Genomic DNA, 26211 nt, shown 5'->3' with positions numbered 1-26211 from the left:
ACACTGTGCTTTTAACATTGTTTTATTTCCTTTAATTTTTTAGCAAAGGTATTTTTATGTTTTTTACAACTAATTTTTGTTTGTATCAAATATCCATTTTTAATATAAAAATTCCATATTTTCTATACTTGCCTTTTTTTGCATAATTTTTAATAAACAAGTTTAATAAACTTTGGGGACATTAAAAGAAAGATTTATACCATTGAAGCATTACAAACCTCATTATTCTCAAAATTTAAATTTGACTTATAAATTTTTATTGTAAATTATTGCAGAATATAATGTTTGCTTTTTTTTTAAATATAAATTTTGGTATCTGTCTTGGACAATATTCAATTTTTTGCAACTACCGTATTTTCGGGATTAAGCGCCGCACCCAGTATAAGCGCCGCATCGAAAATTATCGTCGCCGGAAAAAAAAATTAATGTACGCGCCGCACCCATTATAAGCGCCGCGCCCGCTATAAGCGCCGCATCCAACTTAACGCAACTTAAAAGCGCAATTTAGACGTTCAGAAACTTGCAATAAAATGAAAATAAAATTTAAAAGAATATAATTAACATAACTATATTATTATTACTATAATTAAAATTTTCGTACTTTGGGAGGAGACATTGGTTGGTTATCCAGAGCGCGGGACGCGGACCCTTCTCCTCATGGCGCTCCACGTTTTTTTAAGTGGTCGGCGCCACTATAAGCACGCTTTTTTCAGTGGGTCGCATCCACTATGGATCGGCGATTCAAAATCCTTCGAAATCGCTGTCCTCGCTGTCGGACGCAAATAGTCCTAGAAAGTCTGCATCGAGCTCCGGGCTGTTTTCCTCGTCATCGGAGCCATCGTCCTCCGCAGCAACATCCGGGACTCGGGGAATGATCTCCGCCTCGGTGAAGCCGGAAATTATGGTGCTCGGCTTTACCGCATTCCAAGCTGCAGCTACCCACTTCGCCACTTCCGCGAACGACGCTTTCTTCAGGTTGCCGCCTTTCGTGTATTCGTGCAGTCCGTTCACCATCCAGGACTCCCATTGTTGACGCATGTGGCTCTTAAAACTGTGATTGGGGGCCAAATCCAAGGGCTGCAACTTTTTTGTAAGCCCACCTGGTATGATGGCCAGGGACGCCAAACATTGCCGCGCCGCTTCCTTCACAGGGTCGGTCTTGTGCGCCGCCATGGAGTCCATAATCAACATTCCACTTGGTTGGAAAAAAGCGCCTTTCCTTTTTCTCCAAACTTCGTTAAACCAGTCTGACATCAGGGCCTCATTCATCCACCCCTTCTCGTTGCAGCGGATGACAACGGTGGACGGGAAAGACTCCTTCGGGACCGTTTTCCGCTTAAAAATCAGCATAGGCTTCAGCTTCTCTCCGCTAGCCGTGCAAGCCAAAACACACGTGAATGATGTTTTTTCATGCCCCGTGGTTGTAATGGCGACGCTCTTCTCACCGGTAGATGTGACAGTCCTGTTGGGAGGGCAGTCGAAAGTCAAAGGGACTTCGTCCATGTTGATAAGCTGATGAGGCTGAAAGTTGTTTTCTTTCTTCAGCTTCTCGACGTAGTCTAAAAACTTTTTTTTCTGCTCCATCCAATCAGCTGGAAGACTCTGCCCCACAGTTGTTCGCTGCCTGACGGACAAATGATTCCGCTTCATGAATCTGAAGCACCAATTCGCGTTGCCTTTGAAGTTGGAAATATTCAAATTAGCAGCGATGCACCTGGCTTCTATTCGAATCCGGACAGTCGAAACGGAAATTCCTTTAGCTCTCTGCTCCACTACCCACTTCTTCAGGTCCCGTTCTAAATCCGGCCAGTGAGCTGATCTTCCTCGTCGGGCACGTTTTGTCTTCGGCATCGCTTCGATCGTTGATTTTTCGGACCTCCAACGCCGAACACATCTTTCATCAATTCCGAATTCCCGGGCAGCAGGACGATTTCCGATCGCTTCAGCCTTAGCGATAACTTCCAACTTGAAAGCTGCAGTGTAACTCTTAAGTCGTTTAGTAGGAGCCATTTCAGATGAAACTCGATGTAAAAACTTTAAGAAAGAAAAGAACGCACGAACGACAGCAAAAGCGACGATGTGAGTGAATAAAATTGGGGATGGGAGACGGAGAAACAAGTTTTCAATTAGTAGGTCACTTGACCACCCCGAGCAACCCACTTTGTTGAAAGGGGTGATTCCCCTTTAGAAAACTGGAAGTTCCACCCCCCTCCCCTGCTAGTCTTGCTAACAAGCTCCTTTCCTTGACCCTCCGTCCCCCTTCGCTTCGATGAGGCTTCCTCGCCGCTCACGTCATTCAGCGCTCACGTGGTTTAGCGTTTCTCTCTATGGTGCAACACCAGCAATCGCTGACTCACCTCCCCTCATGGCTACCCCTCTTTGCTTTGCTTGTCGCTCATTTCGCAAAACGAAAGGGAAAAGTGTGGCGCCATCTATTGGTAAAATGTTCAACTTTTTTGCAAACTCGGATTTTTTTTAAAACTTGATCGGGGGAAAAAAAAAAAAAACACTATACCCGCCGCTCCCATTATATGCGCCGCATCCACATTTTTGAAACTTTTTTTCTTGTATGCGCCGCGGCGCTTAATCCCGAAAATACTACTCGGTATTGGCCGAGTATCTGATCAGAATTTGGCCGAGTACCGAGTACTCGGCAAATTGGCCGAGTATGCCGAGTACCGAGTAATTACCGAGTACTCGGTACGTCTCTACTTTTTCATATGGGGGGTGTTGCAGCGAGATTTCCCGTTTGTTCTAGATGGGTAGTTAGTTTTTTTACACTTAATATCTGAGGACGCTTTTTATCCTTTGAGTATGGCTGAAAGAACAAACCATCAAGTAAGGGAGAAAAAATAGCTAATATAACAACTGCTCAGTGGGCATTAGGTAAATCAAGTTGTAATAAATATACGCATTCTGACACCAAGCAGCTTAAAACATTTTCTTTTTACTTATTTTTTTTTAACAGAACGGTTCAAACACTTGGTAGTTTATTGAAGTTTAACTTTTCAATATACAATGTTTGAACAGAACAACGTCTGTCGGGTCCTCTAGTATATATATATATATATATATATATATATATATATATATATATATATATATATATATATATATATATATATATATATAATATATTCATGAATAAACAATCTAAATAAAATTGAAGATGCAAAGCATATGAACATAAAAATGAAAAAAAGGTGAACCAGGGACCGACACTTTCTCAAGGGGAGGACCGGTCCCTAAGTTCACAAGGCCCTTTCTGTTTAGCAAGAGAGAAGGTCCCAATAACTTGCTATCCTCCCCGAGAGCCTTGGAGGAAAATTGAACAAGAAAACATACCTGGAAAATAATTATCGAAAGCGAATTCAGGTGAGCCATCATAAGGAAGAAACAATCGGAAAGTAGACCTTGAAAAAGAAATGATCTGCACGTGCTAGGCATACATGCAGTTAACACACGGCAGCAGCAGAACCTGGATTTGTAAAACATGGAGTTGAAAAAACCTGAAGTTGAAAAAAACCGGAGTTGAAAATAATAATAATAATAAAAATAAAACCTGGATCAGAAATTACATCAGAAATTTTCAGGATAGATCCCAACAAACCTTCATAGCTTAGGTGCCCTCACTGCAATAATACAATTGCACTATACTTCACTCTGCTGGCAATTCTTTACTTTTCTAATGTAACTTAAATGAAAAGATTGAGAAATTTTATTATAATCGAAAGTACTTTTCAATAAATTAATATTTTTGGAGACAAAATCATTTTTGTTGCAGATAGTTTTTAATTCTATTGATTTCATTAATCAAGGTGTTACGAAAAACTTTGATAGAAATATTTGAATTCCATGAAATCAAACGATTAACATGGAATTGAATGGAAAGTTTTTTGTCAAAAAGATCAATATTAACGGAATTGTCTGTAAGAGAAATATTAAGATCTAGGAAATCAGGTTGTTTTATATTATCATTGGTTTGAATAAGTTCTAATTCAGGAGGATAGATACTTTTGAAATCATTTAAAAAATTGTGATAATTGAAAATGATGAGGTCATCAACGTCAAATCAATAGATTTCTGATGTAATTTCCGATCCAGGTTTTATTATTATTTTTTTTTCAAATCCGTTTTTTTTTTCAACTCCATGTTTTACAAATCCAGGTTCTGCTGCTGCCGTGTGTTAACTGCATGTATGCCTTGCACGTGCAGATCATTTCTTTTTCAAGGTCTACTTTCCGATTGTTTCTTCCTTTTGATGGTTCACCTGAATTCGCTTTCGATAATTATTTTCCAGGTATGTTTTCTTGTTCAATTTTCCTCCAAGGCTCTCGGGGAGGATAGCAAGTTATTCGGACCTTTCCTCTTTTTCTAAACAGAAAGGGCCTTGTGAACTTAGGGATCGATCCTCCCCTTGAGAAAGTGTCGGCCCCTGGTTCACCTTTTTTCATTTTTATGTTCATGTGTTTTGTATTTTCAATTTTATTTAGATTGTTTATTCATGAATATGTTTGTACTGTTTTTGTTTCTAGCAGCTTTGCGCCGGCATTACAGTACACTTTAGTATTTATTCTTTCATTTTTTCAATGTCTTTGAATTTATATTTAAAATATGTATCTCATGTTGTATATATATATACATAATTTTTTTTAATTGCAAGATGCTGTTTGCTCTCTTGCTACTAATTAATGACACAGTATTTGTTTTTAACTATTTAATTTTAAATATTTTTATAAAAATAACCCTTTTTTTTAATTACTATCATTCCCATTAGCAGAACTTTTTTCAGCAGTCAGCAATGCAGATTTTAAAAAAAAAAAGTCTGCAAAATAAACCAATGTTAGATTTTTCATAAAGTCTTAATTGGCACCCATGAAATGGCTTAAAAATAAAATATTAATACAAATATATGCTAACTAAAAATGTATTATATCCTAGTAAATGTGTTACAAATTATCTATTGGCTGAAATTTAGCTTGTTTTCTTTTTTTCTTTTTTTTTTTTTAATTTTCTGAATTTTTCTTCTTCAACCAAGAAATAGTTTACCATCTTCCTCAAAAATTTGCAGGGTTGGCAAAAACCCGGGTTTTTTTAAAAAAGCCCATGGACCCAGGGTTTTTTGGGTTTTTTAAATAAAACCCAAAAAACCCAACTAAAGCTGGGTTTTTTAAAAGAAATGTGGGTTTTTTTGTTTTTTTTAGAGAAAATGTGGGGTACTTGTAACATATTGTAGCGTAAGTATATGGACAAAGCCCAAAAATTGTCTTGGGGTAAAGAAAGCTGGAAAACTAGTTAAAATTCAGCGTTTTCTGAAGAAAAGTATAAAAGACGACAAAACCCAAGAATGGTGAAGTTTCAGATTTTTTAGTTTCCATGATTACCAACAGTTAAGGCAAAGTTACTTCTCGAGTGATGAAAATCTATTGTTCGTCTTTTATTACTACATTTTTTTTTGCATGTTACATTATTGTATTTCATTTGGTTATGCAAAACTACTGTAGAACCTCAGGTAGTTAAAAAATCTCTTTTTACTGAATTCCAGCTTAATCAAGACATTTCTTTGAACTTTATGTTGCCTGTTTTTCTATTTCTGTGTACAGAGTAAGAAATATTAATCTTTTTCGTAAGATAATGAAAATACTGTACATCCTATTCTGTTTTCTGTCTGACCGTTTGAGAAACCTGTTAATTTCTAAAAAAATATACCTTGTTTATTTGAGATTTGTGACGTGTTGGTTTGCAGAAAATAATTCACATGAAAGCCTTTTAGCTAGAGTAGTTTCCTCTGTACAATCAACAAATATTGAGAAAATCAGACGTGACAGGACTTAGTCAAGATAGTTTGAGTTATTTATTGACCAGTTAAAGAAAGAAGTTAAATATATTTATTTAAAATCTTTGAAGTATTTTTTTAATGCCGTCAATAGTTAAGAAATACTATTTAAGTTCAAAATTCATTTTTTATATCCATTGTCTGTCGTAAAGAACAAATAAAAAATAAGTTTAAATTGTGAAAGTATTTAAATTAATCAATTTTTTCTAAAAACTTCTCAGAAAATTCAAAAAAACCCAAAAGTGGGCTAAATAATGGGTTTTTTTAAATGGGTTTTTTCAAAAAAACCCATTGGGTCCAACCCAATTGGGTCCAATCCGGCCAACCCTGAAAATTTGTGATGCACTGTTTCTGCTACCTGGTTGTCATTATAAATAATGTAATTTATGTTCAATAGCTACTTCATTAAGTTAAATTCGATTACTTTTACTGTAGAAATAGTTGCACAAACGTGTTAATCATAATAAAATAGAAATATAAAGTATCTGCGCACCTAGCTCAAAACTATTTGCTGGAAGGAAAATCAACATGCAGTGGGTAGGTGAAATTTTTAGCAAGAAAATGCTATTGCTTTCTATCATGTATTCCTGAAAGCAATAATGAACATTTTTCGTTAATTTATCTTCAAATTTTGAAGATAATCAGTGTTTAATATGGATATTATTAACAATTTTCAGCCAATGCACATATCTACAGCAAATGTGTCTGCACAGCATCAAATATTGCTCACAGCTTGTACGTGTGCGTCTATATTATCTAGCTATGGTGTGAATAACATTGTTTTGCAGATTTATTATATTATGATTAGTCGACTCCCACTACAACGCGATTCGACTTACGCGAAATGGCTATAACGCGAATTTTTCGTCCGCAACCCGAGTTTTTTGGAAGGAAGTATCGGCTTCGTTATTGGCTACTAAATATTGGTTTCGTGAATGTTATTACATCCCTTAAGGCATCACTGACAGAAAAAGTTCCCAAATCAAACTAGCCTACGCATCGAATTGTTATTGCATCAAATAACCACTCAGCATCCTTCATTTTTTTTTGCTTTCTCAAGATTAAAAATGATGAAATATAATAGTACCTTATTGGCACCTTCATATAAGCTTTGTGAAGATAAGAAGAAAAAAAGTTTCTGATAAAAAAAAAAAATAAAAAAAAGGCTAAGATTCTCGAGATGCTTGAACAACTACAAAATGTCGACAGTAACGCGACAATAAATATGAGTGAATCTTCCATGCGTACAATTAAAAGTCAAAACAAAAAAATATCCGTAAAAGTTCACAACTTAGTTTCAATATTTAAGCTTACAGAGCAGTCTAGCAAAGTAAATATGAAAATGGAAGCTGCTCTTTTATTGTGGATCAAAGAAATCGGAAAGAGGGCCTGTTGCCACAAGTTTAAACGTTATGAAAGAAAAGGCGAAGCAACCGTATTTAAAAATGTTTTAGATAAGAATAACGACTGATCATAGAGCATAAATCATCATCTCATCTTCATTTTTTAATTCATAAATATGTTACCGTATCTACTGTATAGTACTATTATTGTGCAACATTTTATTATTACTACATACTGTGCGTACCGTGCTGTTTTACTTTGTGTCTTTCCCTCCCATTGATCTTTCATTTTGTGCATGTATTTCATGTTGAATAAAACAATTTTTTACATACAGTAAAAGTTTAGTTCTTTATGTAAGAAAGTGTAATGTATATTTGAAGAATGCTTTAAGGCAGTTTAAGGAGTGTCTATAAGTGTCTGAAAGAATTTAGTATGCTTCTAAAAAAATTCTATACATGTATTTTTCCACAACGCGAAATTTCAACTTACACGAGGAGTCTTGGAACGCATCCCTCACGTAAGTCGGGACTCGACTGTAAATTAAAATCATTATGTTTCTACAAAATGATTAGTTTAAAAGAATTTCTTTTTATAATAAGTAATGTTTGTAATCTAATTGTATGATAATTTTATTACATCATCGTAAAATTGATATGTATCATCAACATGAAAAGCCTGGATTTTCATTTTGTCCAATTTCTTCTGCGGCCTGGTAATAAAAGTGAAAATCCGCGAATGTTGAGCAATTTTTATGGAAAAACCTAGACCATAGAGAGAAATAGAAAAATTTAAAGATGACCTTCTAGTCATAATGAACAAGGTTGCATTCAAAATTATGGATAACTATTGGTCTTTAAATGTAGTGTAGCTGTCAGCCTTCCTACGAAATTTAAACTTTCCAAATTCTTAAGTTTTCATACAAATAGCCTACATTTTTGAAATCCAAATACAATTAAAATTGACCCAATAAACACTGGAGGAATTTTAAATTGTTTTTAAAAGTGACAAATGCTAATAAAGTGTCTGATCCGTTTTTGCTTAAACCACCTTGCAGTTCATAGTCAGATATTGTGTCTATTGAGATATTGTGAGATATTGTGTCATGTAACCCAACCACAGGGTGTGTCTGTATGTGTGTTTTAATAATCTGTAATTGCAACATAAAGCAGCCAAAAAGAAGTTTAAATCTATGCTCTCAATCTGTTGACGCGGTCCTCCCAGAAACAAGTACTTGTGCTTACTACATCTTGTTATCAAGAAACTGAGATTGGAAGAATATCTGGTACTTCCTGATATTCATCCTCTTCCATTCTTAACACTTACTATTTGTCCCTGTGCTAATTTACTTCTCTCAAAAACATTTATTATGAGAACTTAGAAACAATACATATTTATGTAGTATGTAAAGTATGTCTTTCATTATCTGTCTTTTGTTAATATTTTGTTTCTAATATTTCACAATAATATTTTTTACGTTTGCAGACTTTTCCAACCATGGTCTACACTTTTACGCAATTGGCAAATACTTGCTGTTACACATCCTGGTTATGTTGCTTTTTTGACATACGATGAAGTTAAAGCTCGACTTCAAAACTACATTAGTAAACCTGGGAGGTTAGTTTAAAACATTGACTATTAAAAGAATGACTTCAAGAGATATCTAAATCACTCAGAAGAAAATGCAGTTTATTCCAAGCTTTCACTGTAAATGCGTATAATTTTCAAAAAAGGTTTTCTAAATGTTTTGAACTGTAAAAAATTGATGTATTTTTCAGTTTTATTTTCACCATTCAATCATTGTAAAATTTTTTCAATGTACTTTTTTAAAGTTAATGCTATTCTTTTAAAATATATATTACATTTTTCATAAAATGATTTTTTTTTTTTTCATGTTTTAAGTTTAAATGTTTTTTTTTTTTTCTACAAAAGCAGCTTTTGTCAGTTGTCTCTTCATCCATAAACTCACTTATTTTGCATTGAAAACGGGATTCCTTGTAACTCCAAAACATGTGTCTGCAGTAATTTGCAATTTTTGTGCAATTATATGTTGTTATTTACTATTTTTACTTTTCAAGCACAAAGCAATTCAGTTTTTTAAAAAAAATTACTTTTTAAACATTAAGTTATAATTTTTGTTGTAATGCATGTGTATGAATTACCTCCTGGCAATATATTGCAAGTAGGCAATGCTCTAATTATGTATCTAGAGTTAATGCTTTTGCAATTTTAGTTTTATTTATTTACAGTCAAACCGCGTTACCCCCCTCCCCAACAAATCGCCACCCTCTTACTTAGCCAATAAAGGTGGTGAAAAAAAACGTTCAGTATAGGAATGCAACACAAATTTCGTCCTTAAACCGCCAACCACTTCTGATTTTCAACAAAAACTGCATGTTCGGTACGAAAATGTTGCTGTTTAAACCGCCATTTTGAAAGACTATGTTAAGTAATTCAAATTAGGAATTAAGCTGTTTAGAAGAGTTTGAGAGTGAATGACCATGACGAGCCACAGAAAACAATCATGAATATCACTAATGCCCCACACAAATGCTCCTACATTAGCCACCCCGTAAAAGTGTCCAGCTGTTTTATCTCTTTTTCTGTTGAATCAGCCCTCTGCCGCATTCATTTGCCAAGGAGCATTTTTTCCAATCTTATCTGTTCCCCTTCTTTGTCAACATTTTCACTTTGACATTTCACTAGTCAGCTATAAAAGCATTCATTCTTTACCCACTTTTCTGTCCTGGTCGGCTAGGGGTGGGTGCTGATGCTCAACCTGTAATCGACACAGTGTGCAGATTTCAGCAAACGAGTTCGTAACAACACTCTATAACATCATGTTCTTTTGCTTTGTTCTGCTAAGGACAATAACAATATCAATCATGGACAAAAAAATTCTAGTTTGCTTTGAGTTTAATAATAAAAACAGATTCACAAGCCATCAATCTGTCGAACATTTTTTAAATTCTGGACATAAAAAAACAAGTAACTAAAGAACCGTCAGTGATACACTGCAGGAAATCCAATTTCTGTAATATTTCAAAGTTCATTTGGAAAGGAAAATACATGCCTTCAAACATATTTTCATGAAAACATGCAATTATGCAGGTTTGGAGAAAATTTGTTAAACCACCACCCTCGACTTTCGCCCCATCACTGAGGTTGGGGGTTTAATGAGGTTTGACTTTATTCATTTTTTCCAATTCACATTCCAAGCTTCAAACTTACTAAACATGCACGATTCTCATTATGCTACTTCTCTCAATGTGTAACTTTCACATTCACATCAGTATTTTTCTCAAAAGTTTTTGTTATGAACGTAAATAAAGGTTTTTATAATATACTGTTTCTTATCCTCAAAATTCCGTTGCAGTAACAGTTTGGTATGTCTTAAATGAAAATCAGAAAAGGGCAAAAAAGCTATATTTAGTCTGTCTATGAGTTTGATTTGTGAATAATAATGATTAATAATTTCTGTGAAAAGTGAACCCATGCTATGTTTTATACATACTTCTCTGTATTAGTGTGCAAAATATTTTGTATGTAATCATATTTAAAAGATTCGTGTTATATATTTTTTATTAAAAAAGGTAAATGTTTTAAACAATCACAGTTGCAATATTGCAAGTATAATTTTAAAATGCATTTATTGATTTTTATTTTAGCTATGTTTTTCGCTTGAGCTGCACTAGACTTGGCCAATGGGCAATTGGTTATGTCACAGGTGAAGGCAATATTTTACAGACCATTCCTCAAAATAAGTCACTATGTCAGGCACTGTTAGATGGGTATCGGGAAGGCTTGTAAGTGCTTTTTTGTTTATTCATAGAGAAACTCATGTAGAAATATGATCTATGTATTTACTTGATATGTTTATATTTTAGCTACCTATATCCTGATGGCAGAAATATGAATCCTGATTTAAGTTGGGCGGTTCAAGCAACACCTGAGGATCATATTAAAGTCACACAAGAGCAATATGAGCTATATTGTGAAATGGGGTCCACGTTTCAGCTGTGCAAAATTTGTGCTGAAAATGATAAAGACATCCGTATTGAGCCTTGTGGTCATTTGTTATGCACACCTTGTTTGACGTCTTGGCAGGTACTTAGTTATCTTTTAACTGGATTTTAAAACTGCTCATTAATTTTCACAGTAAATTATAAAAGAAACATCTCAATTTTACTTACAGGATTCCGAGGGTCAAGGATGTCCGTTCTGTAGGGCAGAAATCAAAGGAACAGAGCAAGTTGTAGTAGATCCTTTTGATCCTACTGGAAGGACATTTAAACGTAGTGATGGGCATCCTTCACATCTAGGAAACTTAGCTGATTACGATGAGGATGAAAATTTTGAGGTAAAAACTTCACCCTTTCCCCTCCTCCTCCCAAATAAGAAGTATTTAGAGTTTTAAACATAAAGCTCTTTAATTTTTTACTATAAAGTATCCAATTAAATTTTTACTTTCTTGTGCATGTGCAAGACTTTTTTTCAATAATTTCCTTCTGAAAAGTGTCTTAAAACACAATTAGTTACTGGAGTCTTTCAGGAACAACATAAAAGCTTTAAAAATTACTTTGTTACTTCTAAGAAAAAAAAAAAACTGTAATTAAATTATTAACCTTCTAGAATAGGCCTGAAATAAATACAAGAATGATATGTATAGTAAAACTTTCAACCTCGTTGCAAAGTATCAAAACAATATAAGTTTGGTATAAAATTGCAACATTTATGCATTAAATTTGCTACATAAATTATTTTTCTCACTGGATGCAAATTTTCAGAGCAGTAATTGAATGAACAGAATTACTGATTTTCATGTGCATGTAGAGTTGCCCCGCTTACTTCGCAACAGTTTGCAGAAGAAAAGAAGGCTGAAGGCATTTTTTGTTTTGATATCAGATCGGCAAAATGGTCATTATTTAATTTGCAGATTTTTTATTTTATTTTTTGCTCAGGCAGACTGTGCAAACATGAGCATTACATCCAACCTGCATTTGTCTTTTTATATCTGTAAAGGGGGGGGGGATCCATTTAAAGAGTTATAATTTGTCTCAGTCATTAGAGCACTCTTATTGTGTTGTATTAGGATTAGTACTATTGTCAGACCAGTATTCTATAAGGTATAGTTCAGAACCATAAGGCTGGTTTTTAGTTACCTTTTGTGTAGACTTAAGTATGCCTTTTTTTTTTTATTAGTCTTAATCCATGCTATTTTTTTCTAGGCAGTATATTTGTTTCAGTAGGCTGTGTCTGTAATAAAACATGACCTTGGAAATTTATAGTTTTATTTTGTCATTTTCTCTGAAAGTTAAACTTGCCACTACCAAAAACTTCTTTCTTGAGGAATAGAAAAAGGTGCTTAGAAATGTATTTTATAAACTATATATTTGATGAAAAAGTGGTCTAAATACATTCTAGACTGTTTTGGCCGATTCAGGTTCTGTTTTGTGGTATATTTTTAGACTACTGATGCGTTCAATAATCAGCATTAAAAAAAAAATCACATGGGAAAATCAAACGCAAAGCAAAAACTAGTCTGGGTAATTAGCACATTTTAGGGGGGGGGGGGGGTTTGGACCATGACACATATAGACAGCTCAATTTTCCAACTGAAAACTATAACAAACATATACTTTGATGGCAGCACTATGGTCTATTTCCCAAAAAAAATTGCAGCGATTGTTTTTCAAGTATTCAACCTGTAACAGCCAAATGAGCATTATTTTTTAGCATTGAAGTTGTTAAAAAGTGGTTATTAAATGGAAAAAGGATTAATAAGCAGCAATTTTTCTTTGAAGTGTTGGAATCAGCATTTGAATGGATATATTTTTAGGTTCAGAAAAAAAATCCTCAATGTATGAAATTTTTTATCAAGCAAGCAAGAAATGTGGGTGAACGTTACAAAAATTTAGTTTACGTACTAGAAAATGTTTTGTGAAAATGAAGTTATTCAATGTTGTTTTTTAAAAATTTTAAGGTAGGCTTTCAATTTTCAGGATCCTAATACGTGGACATCTTGTCTTCAAGCCCTGGCTCTGTCTCCAAGAGCTGATGTTTCTGATGGTAGTCGTGTACGTATTTCCTTTTTTGTTCTTACCGTTTTCATTTTCTTAGTATGTTTTAAATTTTTATTGATCAACAAATTCTAAAAATGTGTGCTATGCATGATTTTCACTTTTAACCTAATTCAAGTCTTGATTTGTGATGAAAAAGTTGAGGAATTGCTTCAATAAATTGGCAAATACAGTGATCTCTCGTTTATACGCGACCTCTGTTATACGCAGACCCCGAAGAGTTCCTATTTTTCCTACTTTTTCCTATTTTTTAGAACACTGTCCTTATTTTCCTACTTTTTCCTTTTTTTTCCTACTTTTTCTTTCTTTCGTATAGCACTTCTAATTGTGCATTGATTATTATTTTTACCATGCCGCCCCCATAATTTTCTGCATGTTTCAAATTTGAAAAACAAAAGAAACAAACGGTTCCTGAACTGACTACATTGACATTCCTAAACTGACATTGACTGACTACAGTAATTTCTTTAAGGATTGCCGCGGCGCGGCGTCTGCGTGTTTAAAAGTTAAATGTTCGAAAGTGACTTTTTTACCATTGCTCCGTTTATGATCGACTTTTCTTTTTATCGCTCCTACTTCAGTTCTACTGTTTTAACGAAACAATAAAGAAGTGGATACCGACACATTCTAATGCAATTATATATTACTTACCCGTTAATTAGAAGCTTTAATTAAAGTAAACGGCCGAGTGTAAAAGAAGTGCGGGAAAAGCCGAATTTCCTATTCACCAATTTTTCGTATAGATGATTACAAGAGAAATGGAGCTCTATTTAAACAGAAAGGCAATGTAAAACCTTAAAAGGAACGTAAGGAAGCAAAAATTGAAAAACCTGTACACAGTACATATTTTTTTGATATTAGTACAGAATAAAAGCGACATATAACAGAAATTCGCAAAAACGGAACACTTCAAAAATAATCGCAGAAACTAACTTTTTTCATACATAAATATGATTATTGTTCATTTTAAATAGGAAACATGATTATAAAATTTATAAAATTTCAGTTTCTTTCTTTGGAAAGAGTATTTGCGGAAAAAAAAAAAAAACTCGGCAAAACCTAGATGGGCAAAACGTTCCCGATTTTTGGAGAAAAATCGGAAATCAATTTAAATGCAAGATACCGTTTTTATTTCTTCACATTTTTAAAAGTTGGGGGGGGGGGGAGGATAGAGCCACAAGCAAATATGTACTGTATCCTTATATATTATTTCTGTAGCCTGTTTTTGGTTTCTACACCAGATTTTCCTCAATTCTTGATCGATTTCTTTGATTTACGCCTTATTTTAAAGCTTATGGTGCTGGCTACTGACGAAAAATAGACCCACGGTCTAAAAATTTTTTTTTCAGCCGAAAAACCTGTTTTAAAGAACCAGAATGAGGTTTTTGGTTAAACTTATAACTTTAATTTGCGCTATGACTGACAGAGCTGAATAGCTTGATCGGCAGAGCGTTCTCTTCATAACCAGGAGAATGCGTGTTCGGACCCACGTCCGGACAATCTGCAACAAAAAGTTAGAGAAATATCGCGCATTACATGAACACTTACTTAAATGAATAACAACTATGAAGAAATAGAATAAATGAGAAGGAAACGCTCCTTGCTGATATGAAAACTTGAAGTGACTTTGTGCTAAATTACTTCTGGAATTGTACGTTTTTTTTTTTTTTTTTTTTCGTTTTAAGCTTTGGCTCTGGTAAGAAAATTAAAGCATAATGTAAGCGAAAATATAAGTAACAAGTTTAAGATTTCAGACAACAATAGAATTGTTTTTTGTTCATAAAAAAATAATAAATCGTATATTGAAGTAAAGATTCGTCTAATGAGTTTTGGACTCTTTATACAGATTAAAAAAAAAAAAAACCTCAATTTGAAGGGTAAACTATTTTTTTCTTCTTTTTGTAAAAAACAAATAGCCTATCACATTTCTACTGCATTCGAAAAGCTACGCTTAAAAAAGAGCTTATTTCAAATTATTTTGTATTTTAACCGTGCTGTTAAATGAACACGTGCAGTCATCTATGTTATAATTCTTCAAGAAGCCTGCAGAATCAAATTGTAAAAATTTTGCAAAAATTAAAACATTTCTCTTTAATATCTAATCTTATATATTATTCCCCTCTCATATATTATTCCCCTCTTAAAACTTGTCAGGCTGACTAATGACGAAAAATAGACTTACGGTCGAAAAATTAAGTTTTCGGAAACGCGTCTTGCTGTTTCAAAACCTTTATGCAGCTTGAAGTTCTTATGCATATTTTTTTAAAAGCAAAGTTCTAATTCAATTTTCCAATTTTTAACGTCGTTTTTGGCAAAAAATAATAATAATAATAATAGCCTGTGCGCGCGCGCGCTTGTGTGTGTGTGTGTGTGTGTGTGTTTGTATTTTAATAAAGCTTAAAAGCACTGAACTTTGTTGTTCGGTTATATTGATAAGTTTTTTTCAGTAGAGCGTTCGGCTATAAACTATCTGAACTTCGAGCAAGCTTGGGTTATCAGACAAAATCCGTAATATTAATGTAAATATCAAATTTACATTAATATTACGCATTATATGCACTCATAACGTACACACGTAATAAAATAAATGCAGTGAGAATACTACTTGGTGTTTCGACTCCTTTATGCAGGCTACAGTTATCATTCGGAGTTGAATGTTAATCGAAGGGTGATCTTCCTTTTTTTTTAAAAAGTTTTAACTACATCCCGACCACTCAGCATAATGTAAGCATAAAAAAAATATTAGATTTACCTCAAGGAAATCCTTTTTCTGCCGAAAAACATTTTCATTGTATGCTGAAATGTAGATGTTTCTAATAGCAGTGTTCTACCTTTTGTACAAATGAAAAAATACTACGCCAAATTAAAACTACGAGTTTCACCCAGTAAACCTTTAATTTTTTATTCGCGCAAATACGATATAAAACATTAAAATTATTATCAACTTCATTAGCAAGAAATCATTTTCTACTCCTCTGCTTTCTGCTGAAAAAAAAGAAACATTTTGTCTACGTTCGAAAAATTACACTTAAAAAAACGGACTCAATTCAACTGGTTTCGGTTTTGAATTTTAAGTGTTCGATTAAAAAAGAAACATGTGCGGGCATTTAAGCCGTAACGGTTAAAGCAACCTTCTATGTGAAATAGTTCAACATTCAAAGATAAAAACACTTATTTTCAATCTAATTTATTACTTCTCTAGAATTTTTATTTCAATCGATACGTGAGATATTCGTCATTCTTTAATCAAATTCCATGCATTACGAATAATTTTAAATCGTATCATGCTGGTTAATGACAAAATATAGAAGCATGATCTTAGTATTATTATTTTTTCTGGCAAAAAGCTTTTTTGCTGTTTTTTACTACGCATTCCTTCAATGAATAGCTTTCGAAAAGGAAGGCGCAATTGCTAGGTTTGTTGGGGTGTCGGGCTGTTAATCAGATTGACTCCAATTTGAATCCGTGCCAATAAATATCTCTTTAATGTTTCTTTTTTTCCTGTCAGATGATCACATGGGCAGCAGTGTATTTGCCACAACCTGTTTTTTTCACATGCACAATTATCACTTTTTCACTCGGCCACTTTTAATGATATTTATGTTTGCATTGAAAATATGTACGACCAAAAGGTGAGCGATGATCAAATTATCACAACACAACGTTGTATTTAACGAGGTTTTGTTACTGATGTCTTTAAATTACATTTCTTCTCTTCTGCGCTTACTTTTTTTCGGTTCTTCTTCATAATGTTCCTTCTTTGAAATTTTTAAAGAGCGAAATGCCTTATGAAACGATTCGAAGCACAGTGCGGAGTTCCGCACGGGTCGACAAGTTTCTTTTTATTTTTAATAGATATTTTTTAATCTGATATATCATCAATATCGAAGAGTTGCTCCCCCCTCCCCCCATCACTCTCAATTTCTTGAACAATTTCCGGATGAATGTTTTTGTTGTATGGTGAGGAATGAATTGTTTACCATGCATGATTATCCCTTTTTTTTCCGTGACAAAAATTTTGGAAGAAGGAGGTAAAAAATCATCAAACCAATAAAACAATATTCGTTTTTATTGCTTGATTAAAATTAAAACTGGCCCGTCATTTTGATTTTTCCACCGGGGATGGCTAGCGAAGTATGTGTTCTGAATGCAAATTTTGTCTGAAAACAATGAAAACCACACAAACTTATAGTTAAGCATTAATTTTCTAAAGTCAGGGAAGGGAGAATTTTTTCTCACTGACCCCCCTAAATGACGTTCCTGAAAGAAAAATTTTCTTGTATGCTAAAAATATATAACATAATATAAACCCTTTAGTTTACTTATTTCGTTATTTATTTAGTTTAATTATTTTATTATGAAATTTATGTCCCATATTTAAGAACAAATTTATTTTAGTTCTGCACTTATAGTCTATTTCCTTTTTTTTCAAACTCAAACATCTGCCCCTGCTTATGCAAAACCGCATGTCAGTTGCTGATTATTTTCAACTAAAACTAATTTAATATTTGCTTTGCTTTTTGTATCCTAGTTTATGACAACAGGAAATGAAAGTGTTAGTATTTTCAAATGATAAATGGATGCTCTCAAAGGAATGTTTTCGTTTTTGACAAAACAAATCTTTAACAAAAATGGTTTTATTGCACCAAAATATGAGTTTTATTATTATTATTATTATTTTTATTTATCATTATTATTATTATTATTGCGATCGCTATATTGCATTTTATTCTTTTCTTCTTGAAATTTTTATTACTGTATTGTTGAAAGGTGTTTCTTTGTTTGGATTTTATTTTCATATTTTTGTATTTAATACCTTTGTTTCCACTAGTTTATTTTTCATATTGAAAATTGTCAGTTTGTTTCTTTCGTTTTGCTATTTGACTCGGTCTTTCATTAAATCCCTTTAATAATTCAAAAGTACTGTTAGTTTATTTTTGGGACAGTTTTAAATCAAAAATACTGTTAGTTTATTTTACATTAGAAATAAAGTTTACACAAAATCTGTTTATTCTTATCTCTTCCTATTTTTTCCTACTTTTTTAAGTGATTTTTTTCCTAATTTTCCTACTTTTTTTAATTTTTAATTCCTTATTTCCTACTTTTTTCCCCCCAAAAACCACTTCGGGGTCTGTATACGCGTTTTTCACGTTGTTGCGTGAGTTAAGAGTTAGGGAATTCGGGGGTCTTTCTCGGAACATTTTCGAAATTGAAGTCTTTCAATAGTTTTCTATTAAGATTTATTTAGAAAAATTAATCTGAAACAAACTTATTGCCTTTAATAAACACAAAGAGGGGGGGGGGTATTCCGTCGCCCAGCCCGAATTATTTCCGTTTCTGAAATTTTAAGAGCTCTGTTTTGGGCTATCTTTGGATGACTTAAGGGGGAAGGAAGTAGGAAGCTTCTTTCAAAAGTTTCCGAAATTAAAATATTAAAACTTTTAGGCGGTCTAAGTCATGTATGTAGGTAAAGGGGTTATTGTTCCTAGAAAGAAATTTAGAAACTGAAGTATTAAAACTCAAATTTAGAATATTTGTGGTGAATTCAGAAGAAGGATTCGGGAGTTCTCTTCCGATAAATTTTCGAAGCTGAAATATTTAAAAGGCCACTTTAGGCTATATTTGAGTGCCTTAAGAGGGATGTAATTCGGGGCCCTCCCTGGGGGTGAGCATTCAGTTTATGCTGCAAAAGTGAAATCTTATGTCCCAAGCGATTTTATTGCTGCAATAAATATGTTCACGATCGGCAATAAACTAATGGCGAGGAGCCCCGAACGCTTTTACAACTAAAATTATCCATTATCGTCTAAAATTGCGTTTTTGGAACTTCAGTTTCGAAATATTGCCGAAGGAGAGTTCCTGAACTTCATCCCTTCGATAATGCAGTCAAAAAGCGTATAAACGTTATATGGAAGATGGAGTACAATGTCGTTATTAAAGGTTCAATTTCGGGGGGAGTTCAGAGCGCCTCCCCCCACCTCTTTTTCTAATACTTTTGAAGGTCGCCCAATATTGTGATTTTGGGACTATCAGTTTGAAAAAATTGATCTAAGAGAGTCCTTGAACCCCTCTTTACCCTAAACTTTACCAAAATGCCCTATCATTGCGTTTTTTGGATTTCAATTTAAAAAAAAAATTGGGGGGAGAGCCCCTAGACACCCCGTTATTGGTGGTTTTTACGTTTTTGGAGTTAGGATATCAGAAAGTTTAAATATTACAATTTAAACTAAGTTCATGTTGTTACAAAAGTCAAAAGCTTAATTTTTAAAATCAAACAAATTCCAAAGCTGGCATAGTCAAAATGTCCAACATTTATACACATAAATTTTTCCTTAAGCTCATATGATGGGGGGGGGGGGGCTAGAAATATTTTCCGTCTTGAACACATCACCAAACTTGCACCCATGGTGATTGACTTCGAGAGGGGAGAACAGGTTACATACAAAAAGGTTGACGTCACTAAAAATCGTGCTCAAGCGGTACGCGTTGACATAGCCTATTGAAAATCTTTTGCATCCTCGTAGACTATAGCACTGATCACGCGACATTTTTTTAGGTTTTGGGGAATTCGCTTACGTACTGCACAGTGCATAAAATATGACAAAACGTACAACTTCAAATTTGGCTTTTTTATTAAATCACAATGTATAAATGGAAGTTATGTGCGAATTTATTCATTAGTATTAGTAGTATACTATTAGTATTACTATAACTGATGTTAACTTATTGCATTTAAGCTAATTTTTGGGTTTTTCACTTATACGCAAATTTCACTTGTGCGCGAAAATTTCACTGTCCCATTTGGTCGCGTATAAGTGAGAGATCACTGTATCTAAACAGCCATATTGTCATTTTCGCAAAACAACTTCAGTAAATTTTTCCTTCATGTGTTAGTGCTCAAACTATCAAAATGCTCTTTTAAAATATAATCCTAAAAGTAGAAAAAAAATTGTATTGGGTTGAATCTTGATTTTATGATTCAAATTTTCTTTTTTAAGTTATTTTTCAAAAGAAGTGTAATAATATGGTATTTTTCGAAAGTGCATTGTCGTGATATGAAACATTAGACTTTTCTGCCCCCGAAAATTCAAAGAATTGTTAGGACTACTGTTGATATTTTAAAAGAAAATAGTTTTGTAACGGGGAGGGGGACTGGTATGAACAGATCAGGCTACAAGCTTATTCAGGGTTGCCCTGGCATTTGGGAAAGGAGCTCTTAAATCTTTGTAGAACTTGCATTAGGAAGGTAATTGGACTGATAATCGTAACAAGTCGGTATTCTTCATCTTGGTCAGTATTTGTTAGTTTTTTTGAAATTTAGTCAGTAAAGTCAGTATTTTTTGCAAATGTGCCTAAGAATTCATTGTAAGAAAAATATTGACAGTGGTATTTTTCCTGTTTTTCTTTTAAAATGCCAAAGAAGTGAGATATTGCCAATACTGCAACCTAATTTTGCCAACCGGGTAAAGTTTGCATTATTTTATGAGAATAATTTGCTGTTAGCTTCTTTTTAGTCTACTTTCCATGAATACTTTAAAGAAAGAACAATTATGTACTTAGTCTGTTGTAAAAAAAAATCTTAAAAAAGAAATAATTGTCAAATAACTAAGATAAGTTGATGAATACTGCAAATAAAATTTTGAAAGTAGGGTATTGAGATGGGGAAATGTGTGTCTAAAGGTCTGTCTGATCGCCTCTCCGCCCCCCCCCCCCTTTCCCCCTCTCTCACATTGAAAAAAAAAAACTTTCTTGTTCAAAAAATGTTGGTGAGGGTGCATCATATTCCCTTTTCTTCCCCAGTGGTTCAAAAATAAAATATAAGAAGGGAAACATAGAGCAAGGTGAAATGGTGAAATATTTACTCTGCTTTTAGCTCCACATATCTGTTATTATTTTAAGTATGTAGTACCATATGTAGTCTATTCCATTCAGGAAAAAAATACCGCCGAAGATTAAAGCATTTGATACTACAGGCAATTTTCAAAAATTGATACTTATATTGTAATATTTTGACTTAAGTCAAAAATTATTTTTGTTACTATAAAATGATAACATTCTTGTTATTAACATTTTAAGTATAAATTTAGGTCTCCTAATATTCAATGAAGTATTAATTTAGTTAATATTAAGCTTATATCTATGTTAAACAAATTGTACAATTACTCCAGTACATGCGGAGCAAAGTGGATGGGGCAAGTGAAATAGTTTAATTTACTCATTCAAATATTTAATACAAATTACTAATGTTTTAATTAATTCATTTACATTCATTCATTTATCAATTCACTTGTTTATTCATTTATTCACTTATTTTCTTATCCATTCATTCTTTTACTTGCTCATTTATTTTCTCTTATATATTGATTTATTCATATAATTATTTGTTCATTGTTTTATCTTTTCATTTATTCATTTACCATTTTGTTTACTCATTCTTTTGATCAAAAATATGTTTTATAATCAAATAGAAAATATTTCAATAGAAAAATATTTTATTTTTCACTTTGCCCCATAAAAAAAAATGAATTTTCCACCTTTTTTCTTTTTTTTTTTTTTTTTTTTTTTGAAGACTCAAATTTACTGCCAAAAAAAAAAAAATTTCAACCCAGGTTGTATTATAAAATGCAATGTTCTTCCTTTATGTACTGTAATTTTCAAAACAAATTTCCGATTTGTTTATTTTGAAAAAACTTGGTCTTCTTAACCATCTGAGCTGGTGGTGTATTTCATGTATTTCTGCCTTAGGCCCTGGCTATAGGGCGGTAACTTAATGAAATTACCATGCCTTGCCTTCAATCTTCGAGTTGAACCGAACCATTGCTTCAGTCACTCGTCTGGTCAGAGCTAATTTGATATTAGCTCCCAGTTTGTTTGGCACTCATTGCTTCCTTAAGAGGTTTTCCACCTCCACTTCCTATGCCGGACTGATGAGGCCTAATAAGCACGAAACTCCAATGCTTGGCTGGAATGACTGAGCCGGCGGTGTATTTCATGTATTTCTGCCTTAGGCCTTAGCTATAGGGCGGTAACTTACTTAAATTGTTGAAATTGCTTATATCATGAGAAAACATCTTATTTGATTGTGAAGAGTTTTTTTGTCTAGGTTTGAACTCATTGTTCAACATGTAATCCAACCTTAGGAGATTCAGGACATTCTTATTTGATGTTTGCTGAATTTTGCTTCAGCTACTAGTCTCTTTTAAAGACATTTGTTTAAGGATTAGCATTCTAGACCTCTGGTCTCTTTGCTTTTTTCTGTTGAAGCCCCACTACTTTCATTTTTGAAAAGACTATGTAAGGACAGGGAACTCAAGTTGTGTACTTAACAAAATAGGAAAAATTACAGCCTTTTTTTTTTTGGAAAGTCCCCCCCCCCCCAAAAAAAAAAAACACTATTAAAAAAAAAAAATCTGGTTACTTGAACTTTCCACTTACATAAAAGGCAGATAGATTTAATTTTATTGTTTTTACAAGAATGTGATCCAATAGTATTACAAAGCAGGCACTGGCCCAGGAATGGTTCATATTGATCATGACCCATCTTAATCTGATCAAACATTGCCTAAAACTGCATTTTTCAGACTTCAATGTCAAGAAATTTATGCAGGAGAGCTCCAGACTAACTATTTATACTCGAATAATATATTTGTGATCCCTCCCCCCTGCATTTTAAATTGTTTGCTGAACTTTCCATAATAACCCTCTATAAAATCCAAAGCTACATCTGTCTTAGATTTAATCAACGATGTCTAAGGACTCGAAACAAGAGGATTTGCACTGTTTAGAATTTGTCAGTTTTCCTTTTTCTAGTAATCATATTTGATATTTAGCAACACATAAAAATGAACAATGGAAAGAAAGTCAGCTTGCAAATTTATCAAACTTAAATCAGAGATTTTTTTATATATATATAAGCTGCTTTCTATTCTATCCTGAAGGTTTTTTTTTTCTTTTTTGCTCACCAGTAAATTAACCCCTTCTCTGCCGCCAAAAATGTAAAAGATTCACTCCTCAGTCAATGCCACAGATTTTTACACAGTTACATGTAGTTATGCTATGTATAAAGAAGAAAAAAAGTGCAAGTTTTGTTGGCTAAAAACCATTTCTTTTACAAAATAAAGAGTAAGATAAAAAATAGAAACACAAAATTTTAAGTTTGGAATAAAATTGGGATAAAATCAAGATATTAAAACTTATCTGCCATTTGATGAATCTGAAAACATGGTTGTACTCATAAACTCACATTAGGTACAGTGCACGAATAGATTTGTATTTTAAAAAAAAACAGCCTACTACTAACAGTTAGCGAAAACGAAAGACTCAGAAGAATTTAAAAATACATTTTACTCAAACAGAAACACAAGCAATAACTAGGCAGTTATTCCTTTCACCATTACAGAAACATCCCCCTCCAATTTCTCCCATCCCTCATTTCTAAAATAGTTCCTTCCTCTGCATACTCTGTCAAGGTCATTCCAAAGCTTTGGGAATAATTTTACTTGTAGCAGTACACATGTTTTAGACATAAAAAAAATTGCCCAAGGCAGTTAAAATGCATTGGCTGAGCAGGGCATAAAAATGTTGCTCATTGTAGTTAAGGGGTTAAGTTCAGAGTGCAATAAGTATTGTAATATAATAATTAAAAAGAGAAATGTGTAAGTATTGTAATTATGAAATACATGTGAAAATGAAGCCTCTGAATTAGCATTTGTTTTGTAGTCTAACAGTCGTTCTCCTATGGTGTCCCCCAAAGCATCACCTCAGTCCTCAAGAAGGCCACCTAATGCAGCACCTCCACCAGTTCCACCAAGACATACATCACCAACAGATACACCAGGACAATCCCCTGGTTCATCTCCTAGGTAATCATTTATTCTGTGACTAATCACATCGGAGTGTCTGCAGTATTTATGATAAAATCAAAATCAGTTTAAATGAGGTTGATTTTTGTGACTAAAGTCAAATTACGTAGTGTAATTCAATAAAAAAAAAGAAAAAACTTTCTAAAAATATAAGAACCATTTGATCATTTCTTAGAAAGTTTTAAATGCTTCATGGAAATGATAGCAGTGAGATTTTCATTTACTTATGAATTTTTTACTATTTAACTGAAGTAAACTAATATATTTTCCACAAATCACTTTTTCCACAACAGAATTTTTTTTCTTAGTAACTGTTAATTTCCTTGTGGTACAATTTTTTAGATGTTAGAAACTCTTGCATTAATACAAGATTGTATGATGTAAGTTTCACAACATATCCAATTTATATGCATACAAAGATGAATAAATTCATTGAAAGAAGCTATGCATATAAAAATTTCATCCATAAAATATGAATAAAGCTCTATTTTTATGTTGTATTTGCTAATTTTTCTTTTTATCTTCATGTTAGCATGTTCTCTTGCTTAGACTTTTATGTTTGCAGTAATCAGTAATTAAAGTATTCATTAAAAAAAATATATTGTGCTTTGAGCCATGTGAACCCTGCCTTGAAATTTTATTAATTTTCAAAAACTCTAAAACTAACCTAAAAGTTTGTATCTGAAATTTTCTTTTTTGGATCGTGAATATTTTAAGTAATCCTTTTTATACATAAAATACTGTAAATATGCATTTTTGTTTGAGTTATCATTTATTTATTGTAAGGCATTCTAGTGGAATCAAGGAAGATTCTGGTAGTGGTTCATCTATTACTGTAACTGTATCGCCTTCAGGATCTCCTGATGGATCAGGTAATACTAATTAATAAAATTGCTTATTTCAATTATCTTTCATTGTTTGTATTCCTAACATTTTCTGAATTTTATATTGTTTCATAAGTTCAGTCATATGAGGCAGTGAGAAGCAAAGGGATGTAAGTGGACTATTTATTTTCAATTAAATCACATTTAATGTTTAGATACTAGGCAGGCTTTCATTGAAATTTTCTTTCTAAAGCATGCTATACAGCAGTACCTACTAGGGCTACTAGTACTATCTTGCCACAAGACAGAGGAGAGGTCCACCTACAATTTGTACTGGTTATATGCAAATTTTTAATTTTGTCACTTATATGCCTTTGCTTCTCATTGCCTTATATTGTAAAACTGTAAACTGGAGAACCTTTTGAAATGTAAGGAAATTATCTGATATTTTCTTTTAAATTTTTTTATAATGAAGGCAGATACTGTGAAAGAATCGAGTACATATGAGGCAGTGAAAAGCAAAGGGATGTAAGTGGACATTTTCAAGTTTCGAGTAAAACACGCTTAAAAGTAATGTCATAGATAAGCTATCATTAAATTTTTTTTCTAAATCATGCTTTATAGCAGCACCTACCAGGGGTATTAGTAGTATGTCTTGCCCCAAGACAGAGGAGAGGTTTTTCTACTATTTGCATTGGTTATCTCCAAATTTTTACTTTTATCACTTACATCCCTTTGCTTCTCACTGCCTCATGTATATTTGCTGTATGTCATGAGAAAGATCAATGTGTGTGTGAATTATAGAAAGTACATTATAAATTAAGCAATCAAACATCACTCAAAAGTGTATTTTTCTTTGTTTAATAACTCTGACACATTGATAAATGCTTTAAATGGTCCTTCAAAGCGGAGTCAATATTTTTTGGAACTTCCTGAAGCTCACCTTTTGTTGTGCACAATTTTATACACACATGCTATTTGGATTTATTTAAATGTTTTTCAGTTTCAGAGCCGATGCTGAAATAGTTTAGAAAAGGCTAGAAATATATGTAATCTAAAATTTAATATGAAAAATCTCTTTTGATAACTGGTAAATGTAGGGCTAATTTTATTAAATTCAATCACAAAATCCTACTACATTTGCCTTTCAATAATGACATATTCAATGGAACTAGTTAAGAACTTAATGCTACATTTTCAAGAATAATCCAGACTTTTTATTTGGCTACAGTAATTTCGGGTAGAAATGCCTCAATGACATAATCTCT

The 26211-nt window shown here is 33.0% G+C and overlaps 1 protein-coding gene across 1 annotated transcript in view; it reads left to right on the top strand.

Annotated features, from left to right (window-relative positions):
* LOC129227057 (E3 ubiquitin-protein ligase CBL-B-like) overlaps positions 1–26211 on the top strand; it is a 54626-nt gene that overhangs the window by 15475 nt on the left and 12940 nt on the right. Inside the window, exons 3-9 of the mRNA XM_054861700.1 lie at positions 8663–8794; positions 10846–10983; positions 11065–11284; positions 11373–11537; positions 13180–13254; positions 23977–24119; positions 24915–24991. Coding sequence (XP_054717675.1) covers positions 8663–8794; positions 10846–10983; positions 11065–11284; positions 11373–11537; positions 13180–13254; positions 23977–24119; positions 24915–24991 — 950 coding nt within the window. The remainder of the gene's footprint in view (positions 1–8662; positions 8795–10845; positions 10984–11064; positions 11285–11372; positions 11538–13179; positions 13255–23976; positions 24120–24914; positions 24992–26211) is intronic.

This window comes from Uloborus diversus, chromosome 7 (assembly GCF_026930045.1).
Source record: "Uloborus diversus isolate 005 chromosome 7, Udiv.v.3.1, whole genome shotgun sequence".
Taxonomy (NCBI): Eukaryota; Metazoa; Arthropoda; class Arachnida; order Araneae; family Uloboridae; genus Uloborus; species Uloborus diversus.
Note: the sequence above shows the minus strand (reverse complement) of the source record. Positions and strands in the feature narration are given on the sequence as shown.